The sequence below is a fragment of the Strigops habroptila genome, chromosome 11 (genome assembly GCF_004027225.2).
Source record: "Strigops habroptila isolate Jane chromosome 11, bStrHab1.2.pri, whole genome shotgun sequence".
Taxonomy (NCBI): Eukaryota; Metazoa; Chordata; class Aves; order Psittaciformes; family Psittacidae; genus Strigops; species Strigops habroptila.
The window spans coordinates 24373021-24393407 of NC_046360.1; the positions used below are offsets into that span (position 1 = coordinate 24373021).

A 20387-nucleotide genomic window follows, 5' to 3' on the forward strand; every position below is an offset into this window, starting at 1 on the left:
GACAGCATTTTGCTTAATTACAACTGTAGTGTCACACTGTTGTTTTCTCAAGATCACCTTAAAATAAATAATTTCATTTTAAAACTATTTCAAATTTATTTCGAAGGGACTAGGTCTTTGCTGGTTTAGCTAATTTATTTAAATTAAAAACACTTAATATGTAAAAAATCTAGCAGTAGGGAAATGATGAGAGCCTGCAGGTCAGATAGCCCTCTGGAGTGAAAGGAAGATAATCCATTATTAATGACATCTTTTGTTACAGTTTTATTGTGGTTTTGTTTTTTCACTATCTGCTGTGATTCAGGTTTCTTGCATTGGTATAAAATCAACTGCTTCCTACATTGAGTCTAAATTTCTTGCCTCATGCACATTGAGTACTAAGAGGAAGTGCATAGACATGCACAGGTTAAGCTGGCACCTCTTCCTTCTAGACACAATCAGTTGAGCACAAGGATACTAAAAACAGCTGGTGTTTTTCCCACCACATAATTTCTCCTGTTTTAGAACCTTCCACTGATGCTGAAAAAATAATAGAAGTATTTTTATGGCAATGAAATACTGAATGTAAAATACATGTTATTATGTAAAGTTCTTATTATGTAAACCTTTTGGTTGCCAAGGTCTTGCAGCTCAAGTAAATGCTCCTAGTTTATTGCAAATGTTCTTAAAGGTTTCCAGCAATTGACTACGCACCATGCAAGATGTCTGGTCTTTTCAAGTAGAACTGAAAGGTCAGGTCTGAAGCAAACCCTTTTTATCAGAACTTGGTATGTTGAGTGTGATAGGTGCAGCTTGAAATAAGTTATTCAAATTTGTACTTGATCTATTGGCATAATAGATATGATAGTTGTTCATGGCAGTGCATTTCGTTTCATTTGCTTTAAATTCTACAAAGCTTCAAATCCTGTGGAACTTTGACATCATTAACTGGGGATGTTTTCAATTCACTGTTAATTTGCTACATCTTATCACAGTATTTGTTACAAGAACATTTACTTCTCTTGTCTACTGTGTTCTTGTATTTTCTCCAGTAAATAAGAAAAAAATAATATTCTAGACATATCGCTGTACTATCCTAAATTAATTATTTCAGAGTGGAGAGTAGTGAGTTTGGTAATGGCATAAATGGACTTGGAGAGCTGAAATTAGAACTCCTTCTTATACCTCCAGGAAGCGAAATGCAGATGGTCTGCTTAGGGTGTCTTGCCTTGCTTAGGTTACTGTTAAAGTCTCGGATAGACTGAAGCCTCATAAAATGAAATAGTGTGGAAAAATGAAATTACTACTGAAATTACAGAATGTAAAAAAAATTGGTGTCCTCAATATTTACTGTTGACTTTGTATTTTTTAATAATTTTACTAAATTGTCTGCAAATGATTTTTTTACCAAATATTATTTGCTTATCAAAACATTCACACAATTTTTTATAGGGAAGTGTAAAGTGTAAAGCAAGTCCAATGTGTCTCTTCATCTGGAAAATTAGTTTTGTCAGAAGGAATGAGTACAACATGCACAGGCATTCAGTAGAGTCTTTCCTTCTACCACCTTCTATCACCAGACGGGACATGACTGGTCCTGACTTATTCACTGTTTTGATCATTTAAGTGTTCATCCAGGTGATTTGAGCCACTGGTTTTGATGCCCTTAATTCTTCCTTCTCTCTCTGGAGTTGTACAAGTTTTGAAGATAATTATTATTCTACAGGCAAATTTTAATGATAAACCTTTCTAATGATGCCAGCTCATTTTATTAACTCAAGTATTGTGCTGTGGGTTGCCCTTAGAGTCTGCTTTAGAGGTTTGGAAGATATTTTTTGGACACAGGGCTAAAGCTGGCAGAAGCCAGGCATGCTTTTAATCTTCCTCATAGTAATGTGGAGGTACCATTATGTGAATAGGTTAAGAGTTTGGTAATGGGAAATAATTAGGTCATCACAATCATACATATTTTATATAGAGATAAGCAATAACTAGACTGAAAGCCGTCACTTAGAGCACAGGCTATAGTGGAATGACATGGGAAATGGCAATATTCTCTGTATTAAATGCCTTTTTTTTTTTTTTAATTATATTCTTACAAGCTTCATTATAAGCACTAATTAAACAGAAAGACACAACAGAAAAAAAGGTTGATATGCATAAAAGAGGATAAAAATTGTTTTGAATATATTTTTTGTGCTTAGGCTGAGAGTTATTCATGCTGTGAAAGAGACCATAAGGTAATGCTCATCCATATCGTATAAAGGATACTTTTCTGTTTGCATTTGGATAAAGACTCATGTTTGTGGTTTATTTAGGGTTTTCTTTGCATGGAAAGTTACGAATGTCTGGATAAGTTTGTAGTATAAGTATTTATAATGTAATTAACTAGATGATCTTAAGGTCCTTTCCAACCCTAACTATTCTATGATTTTCTATGATTCTATGATTTTCTATGATTCTGAGTATTTATAAAGCTCATGAAATAGACATCTACGGGAAGTTCAGCTGAGGAGGATACCTAGGTTGCTAAGGCACAGTGAATTGCCAAGCAATCACTGTTTTTAAGTGATTTTTTGGATGGGATATGAGGATTTTATATATATATGTATATATATATTTTTTTTTTTTTTTTTTGGGCTGCTTTTCAGTTGTGGGGAGGGGAAATTTAAATGTTGTGAAGGGGATTTATTGTTTTCCTACAGTGCACAAGATAAATATTTCTATTACATTTTCTTAATGGAATTCTGGTTCTAACCCAGTTGTTCTATCCCTGTGACAGTGTCTTGGCACAAAGCAGCCTTCTGTCACAGAAATAAACATCAAATAAATTAAGAATGTCAGCAAAAGTGTAACATGAAACTAATAATTAGTTGTCAAAATTTCATCTAGTTCACTGTGAGTAACTTTTCCCTAACTCTTTGGGGTTTTTTTTGTTTTTTTTTTTTTTTTTCTTCTTTTCCAGAAATACAAAGAATATGAGAAGGATGTTGCAATAGAAGAAATTGATGGTCTTCAGCTTGTGAAAAAGTTAGCAAAGAATATGGAAGAAATGTTTCATAAAAAATCTGAAGCTGTGCGGGTAAGCAGCAGATCAATCTGGTATTTCATTCTATGATGTAAAACAATATATAAATATTTAGGCTCTGCTCTGAAAGCTGTACTGGCAACTGAAGGTGTTGAATTGGAATGCTAAAGCATTTGGAAATACTCTAGGATCAGTGTTCAAGAGAATAGATATAAGGTATTTATACCATCAACAGATAAATGCAAGAGTATAACTAGGCTTGGACTACTGGTTTCCCATATGAGTTTGTAAGCTGTCATTTGTATTCAGTAAAGCATAATGATGTATAGTTTTGCATTAAAATGTTAAATTTCAAATTACCAAATCAAAGCAGACTTAATTTCACTGCTCACTATTACAAAAATACTACTGCAAGGAATCTTCAGAGTTCAATAACTGCCCTTTAGTTCAAATCTAGAAAGAGATGCAGATACCTCAAATAGGACTAAATAAAAAATTCCTTTAATTGTGGTAAGTACTACATCACTCTAAGGGCAACTATTGATCACTAAGAAAGTACATCTGTACGTTTTGCTCGGGTGTGTTTTTGGTTCTCCGTTCTGATCCTTCTTTTGTAGTAGCTTTGGTGTCCTATTAGGATAGACTTACCATTAAAAAAAAAAAAAAATTTGTTCTGACTTCTATGTTTTACTATATTGGACAGGAGTTCATTGTAATACACGTGTCCTAAAGAATAACAGCTCTTCGTGTTGTAGTTTTCATTTTGCATTGTTCTTTACCAGAAATTTAGGTGACTGTAACAACAGTTCCCGTTATATCTCCTATAACAATGAACTAAAAGGACATTATGGTGTTGCCATTTACCACCAGCCATCTCTGTTTCAGACGGATTTGCTTGCTCAATTGAGTTTGAAGGTCTTTGTCTCTCAACTGTTGAGCTGAAGGCATCACCCAAAGGCAGGGATTCCATTTGTGTAACTGTAGATGCAATTTCGCCTTCAGCCTTTTATTATTTGTTATGGTGCAAAAGAGAGGAAGGAATTTGGCTGCATTTTAGAGGTTGAATTTTCTGGGCTGGCAGTGAAGTAAAACATATTTCAGCTTGTAAACTGAGCACACTTGGCAGGGAAGCAGAGAAAGACAATAAACATGGAACCCCACAATGCTATTTTTACAGTCTGTTTTTCAGAGAAAAACTTCACTATGTGTGCCACAGCTTCCAGGAGCCTGCAAAATATTGACTCGGGGCACGGGTGGTGTTTTCCTTGTTCCTTAGCAGAGTAAACTGCTGCCTTGAGATCAGAACAATGTGGAAAAAAACCTTCTCAGAGCAGCACTCACTAGCAAGCTGCATATTTGCTGTCAGAGGAGCTGTGTTCCATCAGCGTGAATTGGTTTTGGGAAAGAGCAGTTTGTCTCTCAATTAGAATTTTATAACAAATGTGGGGTTTTTTAATGTTTGTGTTTAGAGCTGATTTGGCCTCTTCATACAAATGGTATTTTTGTCTAAGGAGGAAAAATATATAGGCCACTATGGTCTGAGTAAAAATAAACCTAAATTCTGTGAAGTTAGACTATACGTGGAAGGGTTTTAGTGCCAGAAAATGTGACTGAAGTCCAGACCTGCCTTTGGAAGGTTTCCATCTTTGGAAAGGAAGCTAGAAGCTTGGTTTGGACAAGGGTCACTTCCTTTAAAACATGGTCTGTTTGGAGTACCTTCCGATAAAGTTATTCTTCCCCCACCCCCCCAAAATTACATAAAGTGATCCATCTTGGTTGCTGGAGATGTAGTGAGTGACCTTTTATGTTCTGGTGGTAGGTAAGTAGTGCTTAGTATTTCATGTTCTGATAGGTACAAAATCCTTTGGTACAGTGTAGGTTGTGCATGGATTCCATCTTTGATATATCATAGATAATTTTCTCCTTATGTCTGTGGAGGTGAGATAGCAGTTGAAGTTCTTATGGACCTGTGACCTCAGCTCCATGCTGAGACAAAGTAATACTGTATCACCTTGCCTTCAAAATAAGAGAATTTTGACATAAGTTTTAGATGGAAACTTGTATGAAGAGCACTGAAATCTAGAATTCAAAGTAGTAGTTTAGATGCACTGGCAGTAATATTGGGGTAAGTACTAAATGAAGAGTACCTTACAAAATATCTCTCAGCTCTAGAAATAATGGGGTGACAATTATGAGGGTTCAAATCCAAATGCTCAGAAAACATGTTCCAATGTTACCCTATACCATCCATTGAGTTAGCTTCAAGTAGACATCAAAATCCATGGTTTAATTTAAAGTACTTTTTGGATAAAACACTTTAATCAGCATACTTCTTCAGGTTCTAGCAGATATAGCAATCTGTGACAATTATTCAGAAAGCTGCAGTATATAAAATGTTTAATTTGTATGAAAGGCCAAGAAGAAAAGACCTGGAAATTTAGAAATAGGATGGCTTGAAAAGGCATTCAGTTTTTTTGTTTTGCTTTCTGCTTTCAAACACATTAACTTGTTCGAAGCTACTAATCACATTTGAACTCTCTTCTCCCTCCTCCCCTTTTATATTCTGGTTGAATTTTTATCTTTCTGTCTCATCGCTTTTCACAGTGATTAGTTGGTTCAGTGTGATTTTTATCATATTCATCCACTGTTTGAATTACCCTTCACTATGCAATTATCCTATCACAGACTGTCCTATTTTTGTGCTGTCAGATACATAAAATAAATGGAAAACTGAAAGTGCTAAACCAATTATATAACCTTTTGTCATCTACTTACTGATGTAAACCCTTGCAAGCAACTTTTTTTCCCCCCAGTACTCGCTATTTACCTTAGATATATGTCAGTTCAGGATATTTTGGTTAACCCTTTCCTTCCTAGTACTGCCATACTTGATTGATTTTCAGAGAGGAAAATTCAGATTTTATTTTGGAATATTTGTGACATTATTTAAGTTAAAACCACTGAAGAGTGGTTTTGATCTGATGGTGCTGATGCTTTGTTTCTAGCTGAGACAAATGTAGATGTATCCATTTAAGACTATGACATTCAAATTGGGAAATATCTTATTGCCCATAAGGTGGCATAAGTGGAAATGTTTCCTATATTGTTCAGCAGTGAGTTTAATTTTACAGCCAAACCCAAATAATTCCTTTGAGAGTCTCGCATATTTTGCTGTCACTTGTGGTATTGCTTCACTTGCTTTTCCTGGACTTTTAGTGATTTTACTCATAGGAATGTTCTTGGTCAGTCTAAATTTAAAATAATTTGTGATTTTGGTTTTATTTTTTTAGAAGCTTTAGAAGGTTTAGTGATTCCACTTACTTGAAACTGAAAAGGAATGGAGCATGATGCCATAATGCTCAGTAAAAAAATGACTGGTGCAACAAACTTGATAGTGAAAAAAAGGAATCAAAACTTCATTTGGTGCTTTTACTTTTCCTAGTTAATGGTGTGGTAGGAAAAAATCAAAGGAAGACTGAGGGAAGTGAAAAATCAAAAAGAAAGATAAGTTACTAGGGAATATTCAAAAGGCTATTATTAAAACTATGCAGTTGAATTTCTACTTTTATTAGTGTTTCTTTGCAAGTAAAGGGAATCCTTTAAAAAGGATCGTTGATTTACTTGTAAGATGGCAAATTGAGTGTTAAGGATTATTTTTCATTAAGGCAACTACCCTTGCTGCAGTGGAAAATGCAAATAAGAGATTTCTTTTTATTAACTTCTCCTGCTGTAGCTGCCTGGTGTTCATTGTGAAGCTGATTCTCATTATAACTGTACTGTGAAAAGTAATTGCTGTTGTACAGTAATTCAATTTCAGTGCATTCATGCATCAGTAAGCCAGTGGGGTTTATCTAGGGAAACCATGGACTTTAAAGCTTTTTATCATGAAATTCCACATGCAGACAAACATGCTTCCAAGGAGGAGAATATCAACATTTGCATTTAACAAACATTTGCAATGAAGAAAAATGGATTTTTTTTTTTTTTCCCCCCACTGATGATTTTTACAGCAGTCTTTACATTGTTTTCAGATACTATTAGGGTGATATTGTTTATGCACAGTTGAATTGTAATGTATGTGTCTGAAATGTTTGTGCTTATTCATATATATATCTGGTTAGCACGTTTTAGTATGTGGATGTACATTTGTGTTGGTACATATCTTTACACACATGTATTTTGAGGCTTATGTATAATATCAACAGATGCAACTTACTATTGATTTTTTGCATATATATGTAAGCAAATTATTAAACTACATGTACTGCATCCACATATTTCCAAGTAATGCCGGTAAATTGCTGTCCCGATCAATAAATTAATTTTTATTAAAAATAAAGAGATATATTGATGAGTGCAAAATGAACTCGGTTGGATGAACATGGAGATCATGGCAAGTAATCCAAAGCTGAGAGGGCAAGGTCCTAAAGTTTCTTTCTCTATGGAAATATTTTGCAGTGCTCTGAATAGGCTTGTTTATGAAAGCTTAGTAAAGAATTCATACTGAATATTGTGGTCAATGAATATAGCTTTTATTTACAAACCATCCACATGTACTTTACTGTTTTCTTGGGTGTATTTGGAATTTAACTAGTTTTTGGTGTATAACTTAATGGAAAGTTTTTCCCCACTTGATCAGACACATTGGTACAGAAGGTAGGTTTGTTTTCTTGTTGGTTGAGTGTGGCATTTAGAATGGGATTTTGGAACCAGAAACTTAACTAGTCTGATTTTCCCACTGTTAAATACCTTTCCATTCCACAAGTTATTTCAGTCATTCACTTTGGGATTGCTGCTTCCACCTGATGTTACTGAACTCATTACAAGAGTAATCACAGAAAACTAAATAAAACTCAGGTTTTGGAAAGATGTCTTTGTTTCACATGTTCTCATTGATAAAGATGACTATATATAGTCTTTTGGGGGTCTTCTTTTTTTCTTAGAGTGGATAATTTTTGTCATGTTCTTCAGTTGAGATTGACTGTTTTCCTTCCCCATTGTTTGTTTGAACCTGTTGTCACTTTTGCCAGTGGTTAAATCCCTGCAAGTGTCATCAGGATCAGGGAAGAGAGTCTGTATCCTCCCTGAGGAAAAGCAGAGAAAACCCAGTCATAAGAAAGGACTGGAGAACACAGTACAGTGAAAGGGCAGTGTGGGTGATAAAATAAATAAATAATGGAAGGTTTATTTAATGGATGAGGGCTAGAGATAAAAAAATATTATGATGTTATATGGTAAATGGGAACCTGACGTAGGATTAAAAACAAAACAGTCAATAAACCAAATAAATGTGCCTTTCTGTTCAGTAGTCTTGGATCTATGTTCTTAAGACCACTGAGCTGTTTTTTAGTTTTGTGTGTTGAATGTCTGTGACAAAAGCAAATATAGTTCTGAATATAGGGGAGTATATCTGTTAAATTAGATAAAATAACATTTTTACTCAGTTAAATTTAAAGGAAGTCTGGCTTGAATTAATACCTTGCATACATGTACATTTTGCACATAGATTGAAGGAGCATTTAACTCAAAGTGGAGGTATGAATCTGCAGGGTTATCCAAGTAGGTTATTGAGCTAATAATAGGTAACAGTATTGCTGTTGTCTAGACATTCATAGGACCTGCAGAGCTTTGGATCTTTTGTGCATCTTACAGCTCAGAAAACTTCCCAGCAGTATAATTAACTTATTTCTATATCAAAGATCGAATATATTGAACGTAATATATCACAATACATTACCAGTGTCGGAGGTCCATTGTGTATTGTTTTCTTACAGCCAGGTGTCGCTGATGCAGACATCATTATGCATAAAATGTTTGATATTCCTTCCACTATGGGATTTTAAAATAATAGCCATATTTTCTGCATTATATTTATATATAGTCTGTGATTTAAGAACTGCTGGAATGTAATCTCTAGTATACATTCTTGCATACGTGGGAATTCTTTAAATCCTGTTACTTCAGGGAAGTTGGGATTGTCACCACGATGTCATTATGGCCAATTAAGAGCATTTACTGGGGGAACAATGTTTTTGCATGGTGGGGTTTAGTATTTAGATTGTATTTTTGTTGACTTGGAAGCTGAAAAAGAACGGCTTCCTACAGTTCCTAAAGAAAAAATGAAGTGACTCTAAGGAATATTCCAGGTGGGTTTTGAGCTGATTTTTCAGAGACCGCTTTAAATGCGCACTGTTTTCAATACCCACTGTATGTTTTATTACACTGTAGTTTTATTCTGATTTTCTATCACTTTGATCAAGGCTAGATTAGGAATGGCATTGTTGAGAAGAGAAGCAAATAATCATTCATTTTTCATATGTAATAGAAAGTAGAAAGGTCTTAAATGTCAAAACATTACTTTGTTAAGCTCACTATTTCTAAATGTAGAATAAAAAGTTTTTTGCTATCCACTGTGTTCCCTCATTGAGCTATTTTGCATCTGCAGAATTAGAAGGAAGAAAAATGGATATCAGCATGCACTATTTAAAATTGTGCTGCTCAATGGGTGCTATTCTGATCCCTATTTTTTTTTTAAATATTTTTTTTTGAATGTAGTAGGATGGGTTGTTTTTATCAGCAAATGGAAATGAGGAAAGAAAAATATGAAAATCCCCATTATGTTTATAAAATTACTGGAGGAAAAAATTATGAATGCTTGTGGGTGGAAAGAAATTGTGGTGAATCAACCCAGTGTCACAATAAATAGTTAAAAATAGTTTTAAATTGCAGAATAAAGACATAATGAATAAAGGAGAGATAGCTACATTTGTATTAATTACTGCTAACATATTCAAGGTTTTGAGCAATATTTTCATATTCACATTTAGTATTTTAACTGTAATTGTTGCTAGTTACTTTTGCTATCATTTGAATTTTATTCATAGTTCTACTGGTATCCTTTGTATGTAAGTGATGGATTTCTGTTCTGAAGAGCTTTATTTACTTTTTGGCAAAATCAGACTACAGGAGAAAAATGAAAAGATGGTTAGCATTCTGCTGATGGTCAGAGTAGCCTAATACATAACCCTTATAGTCACAGTTGGAAGAGTATTTAAAGGCACAGCAAATATTTTTGTTTACTTATTGCCACTGCACTTAAGGGCTGCTTTTGCGTAGAAGTTAGGATCTTAACCAAATGAAGCATTAGCAAACCTACTCTATTGCAGATCAGCTAGATCACGTACTGCTGCTTTGTTTTTTAGTTCTTTGAGTTTCCCAAGAAATGTGTGTATTTGTAAATAGATGTTGCTATGAATTCTGAAAGTGGGGGGATGGGTATGGGGGTTCCTTTTCTTGGAGCGTTAGTGAGCTTCTCTTAACCTTCATTACCGTCACAGAGCTGCGATATGAGTGCTCAGACTGCCCTCAGGCACAACGCTGGTGAACAAAAGAAATGAAGGGATGAAGTACAATCAGTTTATCTCATACCTTTACCATCTACGTAATGGAACAGATAGGTTTAATGGAAGTTAGGGATTTTGTAGAGCTCTCTGAATCATAGCAGAGAGACAAAAAGCAGTGATTAAACCTTCATCTAACTCTTAAGTGTCCTAAAATCCAGGTTAGCTGAGAAAGCTATTCTTTAAACAGGTAGTGGTGGGGTGGAAGAGGCAAAACCTGAAAAATTCAATTGCTTTTTCACATACATACGAAGTTTCTCACCATTTAACTTACACGGGAAGAAAATAAAACCAGCAGAACTTCTGGGACATCTTTCTTCTTCTGCTTAATAATTTATTTCTTAAAAGTTCAGGAATTCTTTCATTGCAATGACTAATTAGATCAAAAGAATTTTCTAAATCAACCCTTTTATGTTTTTCTCTGCTTACAATGAATTTTCTCGTTTTTGATCTCTGAGGACTGATACTTGTTAAAGAAAAAATATGAACTTGCTAGCTACCTTTTTTCAGGAAGGAGCGGTAGTTTGTGTTGATCATATTTGAGAGATTCAGGGGTATGTATTTGTCAGGATTTCTAGGGAGTTATGTAAATTACCTGGTCCATGCAATATCTAGGAACTACTGTTTCCTAAATGTACATCTCCATGGCTCTTTAAATTTGGAGCTTTCATTGTCTTGAAATCAATATTTACAAAAAAATGAAGCAACTTGAACTATGCTTTGAAATTTTGGCTGTATTTAAAACTCTGACCTATTTGTATGTGGGGGGAAAAAAAAAGTCCACACATAGCCTAGCCAGTCTTAGGAAATTTAGTGAATTTCTTTTGCAAGTTCAAATTTAGAAAAAAGAAAAAAAAACCCTTAAAAAAGAGAGGAAAACAAACACTTGTAGAGAAAACTTAAAAGCATTTGCTGCTGGAGACAATTATGATGGTTTCATCTTCAGTGCCGAGAAAAGAAATTAAAAGTGTTTAAAGATAGCGCATTCAAATATAGCGCACTTATCTGAAAATACAGGCACAGAGAAAAATCAAACCCCAGCCACTTCACATAGTAATTCTTGTATTAGACTTCATTGCAAAACTACATAACATTCAGTCTTTGCCATCAACATAACATTTCCACACAGCAGGGTAAAAAACCCCAGTAAAGTAGTTTTGGAAGAATGAAGTAGGATAAATTAGCCTCATGTAGCTTTCTTTCTTATTGCTGTTTCAGAGTATTAGCATATTTTAATGTTTTACATAATCATAAATTATTTTAACAAATACAGTCCTATTGTCCAACTTGCTGTTCAATGGGTGATTTAAATGAGTCACTTTAAATAGTAATGTATTATAATTAAAACTTAATTCCGCTTTGCACAACTGTCACCTGTTCAACTTTCAATTATAATTATAATTTCATATTATAAATACACATAACTAAATCTGGTTTTGGAATGATAAAGACAATTCTCAAATTTTATAAATACTGGTACTTTTATGTCATTAAAAAAATGGAAAATGTTCAGTCAGCTCACTTTTAGAGTGTTTACTCATACATGTTATTAATTTGCTATAAATATTCTCTAGAGAAGATGCACTATAGCTTGCTTGCTGTTCATGTAACATTAGCCTGCTTTCTGAAACCTTATGTACATTCGATTTAATGCTTAGGTAATGAGAAACGGTATCCTCTTAGAGAGAACGCTCTGTTTGGCATAACCTGCATTCGTTACAGAGTGGGTTTTTAAGCTGCTGCCTCTTTCTCGTTACATGAATGATGCTAGACTCCTCTGTTCGGTCTGTGGAGCACGGGAGAATGCTTGGAGCAATAGTAAGGAGGAGCCTGTTAATAGCTTTCTTGGAGGGATTTAATGAATGGTCATTTATCAATATTTTGAGTAGGAGAGACACTGTCATCTGTGGGTGATTCTTCATTTTGAAGTGCTCAGAAGCATGTCAATGAAAAGAGCTGTAAAGAGAATTCATTAGTATGTATTTATTTATTTATTTATTTATTTTTTTAGAGAATTCACTCTTCAGTCTGCTCTTTATCTGTGATAGAGCTTCTAGCGGTTATTATGTTAGGCCAGGTATATTAGATTAGCCTAAACTTCCACTGGGGCACCCTTGTGAGAGAAGAACCTCCTACACAGACAACAGAGGGCAAATATCCCATTTATCCTTTTCACTTCCACCATTCTTGAGTTTATTTGACTTCAGTGTAATTAGGTAGGAAGATGCCTGCTTAATCTAAAATACTTTCAGGTTACTTCATTTGTTAGATTGTCTCTAACAGACGATCACGTATTCCAAATGTACACAGTGCTGGTCAGCAGAGTTTCTTTCTCCTTTGGGATTTTTAACACTTTAGTGGTTCAAAAGTTATTCTGCCTCATCTCATTTTCCCTGGACACTGTAGTTACTTTTATCTTCATATCTGAATAGAATTACAAGTTCTAGATTTAAAAAGGAAACCCATCATTCTCCTTCCCCCACTTGAACATTTTGTTTAAGACTGGAAAACCAAATGGACTCTAGCAGCATGCACGGGCTCTCTGATCATTCTGTTCAGCTTCCAATGAGGGTGGGAGTAAAGAAATTCTCTGCAAAAGCATGGAATTTTAGATGGCCATAATTTCTGCTTGAGTAAATCGGGAGTTCAGGATTATCATGACTGGCCTAGTGCTATGTGAAACACTTTTGCGAGACAAAAGCAGATTGAAAGTGAGGTGAGATACTGCTTTGTTTACTGGAAAAGCAGGGTTTTTTTCAGAGTGAGTGAACTGAAACAGTTAACATTCTTGTTTTGGAGTTTATTTTAACAGCTGTGTGAAAGGCAACTGTAATAAAGATCAGACTTGAAGCTCTAACTAGAACATCAAGTGTGTAAATCTAGTCTTTCTTTTGATGAATACCAAGAAAAAGTTTCAAGCTTTGTTCGTTACCGTTAGACATCTGAATTGGCCTAGCCTGTGCTTTGATGTTCTTGGAAATTGTCACTGGCTCTTCAAAAAGAAGTTTCCCCGTTGGCTTCCACAAGTGCTTGCTTGTCTCGTTCTCCATTACTTTTCCTGTCCTTCTATTGTGCTGTGGGAAGTGTTTGTGTGGCTGTGCAGAATAGCCTGAGAATTAGAAGAGAATTATCCAGTCCAGAAACCCCAACACAAAAACCCAAGAGGCTTTTTTTTTTCTCCCTTGTTCATTGGATGAGATGCTGCTTTTTGTTGTTGTCTTTGGGGTGTTTTTTTCTCCTCCTCCCCCCTTTTTCCTTTCTTTTTATGGGGATGGCAGTGATGGCTTAAAACCATATTAAACCATCTTCCCATTTGGGTGGTTTTTAGCTCTGTGGTGACTGTGCAGGTGTCCAGGGCAATTGTCTAATCACTTTTGTACTTGAGATGCTTTATGTCTGATGTTGTATGTGTTACTGTGCTAAACCTTTTTGCTGTTGCATCCCATGCTAGCAGGTGAGCTTCTCTTCTTCCAGATAATTTGTAGATAATCAGTTTCTTATGGATGTAAGCTGCAGAAAGCTGAGTTCTTTAGATCAGACTGTAGATATCTAATAAAAAATGTTTCAAATTAGTTACCTGAATCTCTAGTGCTTAAAAAAAAGGGCAACAGGACTTGAACTTCATTTTCTGAGAGAGTAAGGCAAACTGGTTCACACATGGTGTCAATCGATTGTTAGATTTGAGGCTTTTGCTAGGCAGAAGGGCAACATCGCAGGAACAACATAAAGCTGATGAAGCCTGAATCTCATAGTGCTCAAATTCTGACCATACTTCAGTCCTTAACACTGGAGATCAACCAGCTTTAGGGATGATAGGAGGGGTGGAAAGAATCCTAGCAAAACCAGTCTTGCTGTTGATCAATTTTACTGATTTATTAAAATGTGCTTAAAAAGATGTTAATGGATTTCAGATTACTTTCAAAGACAGGCTCTGAATGTGTGGTTTCTTGAAAATGTCCAGGCAATTTTTTCCATGTAAACAGACAAAAGGATCTTAAAACATTTATGTTATTAGAATTAGGATTTGTGGAAAGAACAGCTGAGGACCCCAGCTCTGTAAAGCAGTACTGCAGGGCACTTGTGAAAGAGCAGGTACAGAGCCTGACACCTCTGCTTGAGATTTATCATCTCAAAATGGAAAAACAAAGATTAAAAATCCTGTTGGGGTGGGGAGCAGAAATGTGATTTTTGCTTTTGTGGTATTTAAGTTTGGAAGGAAGAATATTGTGTGGCTCGTTCCTTCTGAAATGTCATTTGCTGTATAGTCTTTGGTGCTGTAGAAATAATAAAAACAACAGTGTAGTCGTTTATTTCAAGTAGCATCTTGATTTCAATACCATGTAATTATGCCACATTAAAATTGGTATAGGTTTTAAAATTAGTTACACTGAAGGGAACAAACAATAAATTATAGAAAACACTTTATAAGTTATCTTACTACCCATATAGATACAGCTATGTATTCTTGGATCAAATACATTTCTCTGTCCTTTAAGCTAGCACAGCATATCTCAAATGATTGCTTCTGGCAGTGCTGACCAAGTACTCCAGGAGGACAAACTATTTGAGTAAATCATAACAAAAAGGTGCTTCATAGAAGAAATAAACAGTTTCAAACTAGTACTATAAGATGAAGTTTTAATGATGAATCTATTCCTTATTGTACAGGTTGAATTACAGCAATCATTGTGGAACAAAGCACTCCAGAAATACTACATTACAGAAAAATCTTGTGCCCTTTATTTCTGATGGGCCATTTTAGTGCAATGAAAAAATGCAACAGAAACATTATATGCAAGTAAAAAGAAATAACTGCTCTGTACCTGTGAATGTCTATTTTAAAAACAAGCTGAAATTAGTGAAGCATGCTATGCTGGAGAAATATGCACTTAGAGATTTCATGTATCTTTACATCACCCTTCCCAGATTTATCCTAGCATGGGCTATATACTACAACCTCCCAAAAGGATTACAGGACAACCTTTTATATGTGCCAGAAAAAAAAAATTGTGGGATATCTGAGGTTAATTCTTTGAGGTTAATTAATATGTGTAAGGATAAGACAGTATTTAACTTTAGCTGGTAGATCTTAGGCACACAGGTACGGGACATGCTAAGGGAGAACACTGGTAAACATATTTATTTGCTAGTTTATTCCTTTTGTTTTATCAGTGGGGTTTTTGGGTTAGTACCTCTTGGAGCTAGCCCATTGAGGTTTGTCGTCCTTAATGTACTCTGAAGACTAGAATAAAATCTGTTATTAAAAAAGTTTGGTTTACATTGTAATTTTTCATCATATTGAAGAAACTGAGTTTTATCAGGAAAATCGTATTTTTATCACTAATTTCCCATATCTTGTGGTGAGATAGTAATTTAACACTTTGTGCGAGTAAATTAGTAATTTGAATCATTAATTGTGCATTTATCTTAATTGTGTTACATTTAGGGATATTTATGGAGTTTTACTTTTTAACACGTGAAAAATATTATTACAGTGTTATTCTTGAAATAGGTCTAAAAAGACTAAATTTTCTTACTTTAATGCAATTTTTTTTGACATATAAAAATGGAAATACTGCCTTGACTTGTGAATTAAGCAATTTCCATTTAAATGTCACTATGAATCATTATAGAAATGGGAATAGTTATTTTCCTTTTGTTTTTAGATAATTCCATGCTCATGATCTACAAATTAAATCACTAACCTCTTGATCTTTATTTTTGACTGAAGTTCAATAAGGGATTGGATAAATTCATAAAAGATGAGTACAGAGGTGGCTAATTAATTTACTGATGGACAACCTTTAATTCCAGAAACCCATAAAACACTGCTTGCCTGTTTCTTCAGTTCTTCAGCATGCAGTGCTGGAGAGAGGTTTGGAGCTTTTTTTTTCTCTCTTATGTGCCGACATTATATGTATGGTTTGATAACATAATCTGATTTGCTGTGATTCTGTAAACATTTTGAGGGACTGAAAAGTTACTAGATGGATGCTATGCTTTTGAAAGACTAAGTAGTTTGCTGAGGTCAAAGTACAGTTCTTTGAGAACTGTTATTATCTTTAACTAAAAAAACCCATATTTTCTTTTACAAATGCTGCATGTTTCTGGCTTTTGTCTTTCTCTTGTTCATCAAGTTTTCTAAGCTCGGATAAGTGTGATGTGATGTCAGACACAACTGCATGCTGTAACTTTTCTGCCCAGAGAGAGAAGTGAACCACACAGATGATGCTGGCCTGGCTTCTTTGTACAAACCCAAAGCAAAGTGCAGGAGAAACTCGGAGTGAAGCAAAAGTTCCTCAGAACTAGATCAACGCAACTCCAAAGTGTTAACCCATAAAAAGAGAGCTGCCTTGGATTTTATAGTCTGATGTTTTGGGGGTTTTCTTTTTCCCCATCTTCTCTCGGGATGTTGAAAGTCAGCTTTGTTACATATAGTGCCATGAATGTTGATGGATGTGAGCAGATGAAAGAGGTATTTTTCACCTATTTCAAGCATATCTAAATCTCTGAAAATACAGACAGTATCTTCCATTCTGTTTCTGGCTGCAGGTGAGAGTTTTGAACTTTTCCCCAGTGCCCTGTTCTCCAGTTGAGGACAATATTAATTGGTGGAAATATATTTTATTACTCCATTTCCCTGGCTGTATGCAATATATCACATAAACATGTCATAGAATTGCTTGCTGTTTTTCATGACTAAGGAGATGGCGTTTGTGGTTGGGAAGCTGTAGAAGTGGAGATTAGTTAATTATTTTAGGCAATTCCAAGTGACAGTCTGCACCAAAGGAATTGTCAGTGCCTTGATAGACTTCTTGAAGCCAGAAGCTATTGTAACACTTGTTTTGGGAGTTTCATAGAAATTATTTAATTACCTTGGTTCTTTTTTTTTTTTTTAGCACGTTCCCATTTAAAAATAAAATTGCTGATTACTGTTTTGCGGCTTTTGTACGGAACACTGAGGCAGTTAATTCACTTGTTTCATACTATATCAATACTGCATGCCACTTTCTTCTCAGATCCTTTGTGGTTGGGCTGCCTGCCTGCCAACAGGCTTGTTACTTTTTAAAGAACTTCTTCTGCTGTTCTGACTTTTTATTGGATGTTTTAATTTTGGACTACTTGTTGATTTTCTTCCCTCTTTATATTCAGCCCTCTGTAAACTATTATTTCTTAACCATGCTGAAGTCTACTTTGCACTGCTGGATTACTCATTATGTGGGGTTTCATTTTACATTCTAATCTGTTTACCCACTGCCTATTTTCTTAAGTATTTTTAAACTATGATGGTGTACTTTTTCTTTTCTTCCATAATTAAACCAGTGATTTATCTTTGCCATTGTAAACCTAATGAAAATAGCATTGACTTTCTTATTTCATCTTTCAGTTGTTCATTATATTTATGAACAGTAATATTTCTTATTAGAATTATACGTTCATTGTGAACAGATAGGAAAATACAAAGTGATTATTTCGTGATTACCCTAAGGTGAAATTCCAGGAGGAATTTACATTTCTTTTGATACTTCTGAGTTTACTGTTTGCTAAAGAAACAATGGCTGTAAGCTCTTATGATGCTTATTGTTTTCAGTGTACCAGTTTGCAGGACAGGTACTTTTCCTATGAAGAAATGAAGACAACTGGAACTTTTCAACTCTCAGTAACAATTACAGAGATAAAAAAAAAAAGACACATTTTGTGTATAAACTGGGTATTTATTTTGAAAGTAAGTGGTTGAAAAGAAGATTTCTGCCCTGTCAGAATGCTAGAAGTTATGAATGAATTGAAACCAATGAAGTTAATTGATTGATTGTAGCGGAAACTACCTGGGTTTTCAGTATGTCTTGTACAAAATACTCAAGACTAAGCCACAGTGGTTTGGCTTAGTTTGGTAGAATTAACTTGTGCCCTGAGGATGCCTTCATGGAATGGTTCCAGCCACTCCCTATGTCTAGAACTAGGTTATCTTTATTATTTTTTTTTTTGGCATTCTGAGTATATCGATACACATTTCTAAACATCAATGACTTAACAGTTGTGCTGCTGCATATCTGAAAAATCTTGGTGAAACAAGTCACTTTTTTATGAAGGAAGAGTAAGAATTATTATGTTCTAGGAACTCAAGAAAGAACAGAAGAGTTTATCAGAATATTTTTAAAGATTAATTTGCTAATGACTAGATTTTAAAGACAGTTTTTATCATGCAGGTATAACCCAGACCGAGTTTTGCAAGACTGCTTTTTTTGCATATCTATATGGGAGTACTAGAGTGGGACAGGTAAAAAAATGTGGTTGCGTCAGCATGATCCCTAGTGATATGATCAGGTGATGGCACAGATAAGAATATGGTTTTACTGCAAGACCAACAAAGAAATAGAGCATACTTTTAAAGTATTTAAAAAGTAAAGTAATATAAAATAATGGTTTCTATATTACTTGTTCTTAGGACTTTTTTATGTAACATATTGTGTCAATCTGTAGGCATTTATGTTTTTACTGCTAGTATCTCATTAGAGTGCATGGCAGGTATAGAAGAAACATTATCTTGTGTAGTTGCAAAACCGTAAAAGTCCAGCTGCTCCTGCTGATAATTCCCTGTGTTAAGGGGATATAGGATGTAGTCAACACAAACTCTAGGTTTTCTGTATGACATGAGTATTTTGTCTAAAATGACAGAGCTAAATCAAAATTAGAAACCTTTCGTATATTATGCATGATTAAATGAAGTCTTAAATAACTCTGTTCTGCAGCAGAGAAGTTGAGAATTGTAGTATAATGTAGCTTCATGTCATAAAGACAATTGATCTTAAATTTTTCTGATTATGTTGTAGAGCAGAGAGCTCAGCAGGATGCACAACATTCCAGGTGTAAATATAAACTCTGCAATGTTGTTCCAGAATTCAAAGACGTGGCATTTATAAGTAGCCATAAACACTGTGCATTTCTTCAAGGAGAATTTAGTACCAGTCCTGTGATACAAGCTTCGTGCAGCATAACCCTACGTTTGTTTTGCTCCGATATTTGTGCATATCTGATAAGGCTGAAATCCTTGCCAGTACCGGTGTAGTTGGTAGAAATGAGAAAATGATTTGATGAATTGCACTGCAATCCAAAGTGGGCTGAATTTATAATTTCAGTCTAAGGTAAAGGAACATAAAATTTTATCCAGGATGAAATTCCATTCAGTCTAATTTCACTATTGGTTGCCTATAATGCTTCTTGGGAGACAAGTAAATATAACATGAAAACATGCATGAAAACAGCCTGTAAAATTTTTATAAAAATACAAAGCTAATAAAACAACAAAAAAGGGTTGGTAAATTATTTATTTCACTTTTCTTTTAGAAAGGGCGTATCAACCTCAGTATTTCCTCCCACACAATTCTGATTCTTTTGAAAATCCAGCCTTCCATTTCTACTAATTATTTCTCATACTATTTACTTATGAAGTGTTCTTAGGACATTTTTGTGAAGAGAATAGTAAAATTACACATGAATTTTATTCCTTTCCCTTGGTGCTATTGTATTAGCTGTTTTAGTCTTCTGGTATGGCATTGTATATGAATTACCTGATGCAAATAATTCTAATGTATTGTTTTGGTGCAGTAATCATAGTAACATTAAAATAGGGAAAATGAAACATTCTTTGCACTGGAATAAATATAGAAAAATCTAGGTAAATACCATTAATTTGCAACATTGTATATCACTTGCCTACTCTCACTTATATAGCTCCTAATATCTTTTCAAATGTTTTACGTGTTATCACGCTTGTGATTAAAAGCTATTAAATCGTTCTGCTTTGCCTTTCTTTCATTGGGGAATTTGAGTGCTCTGAGCCAAAATTAGCGTTCAGGTCATTACAAAGACACTGCTGATATTGTATTTCATACTTAATGAATCTTTATTGGCATCTGGGTCTAACCTTGACTCTGCTTAGTGAATCATAACTTGGCAGTCTCCGAGTAGGTGCTCCATTG

The 20387-nt window shown here is 34.7% G+C and overlaps 1 protein-coding gene across 6 annotated transcripts in view; it reads left to right on the forward strand.

Annotated features, from left to right (window-relative positions):
- CACNA2D3 (calcium voltage-gated channel auxiliary subunit alpha2delta 3) overlaps window positions 1–20387 on the forward strand; it is a 546863-nt gene that overhangs the window by 189661 nt on the left and 336815 nt on the right. For all 6 annotated transcript variants that reach the window (XR_003993879.1, XM_030502305.1, XM_030502306.1 and 3 more), the window contains one exon: window positions 2945–3061. Coding sequence is in view for 5 of the 6 variants with exons in the window: in XM_030502306.1 (XP_030358166.1) it covers window positions 2945–3061 (117 nt within the window). In the remaining variant the exon portion in view is untranslated. The remainder of the gene's footprint in view (window positions 1–2944; window positions 3062–20387) is intronic.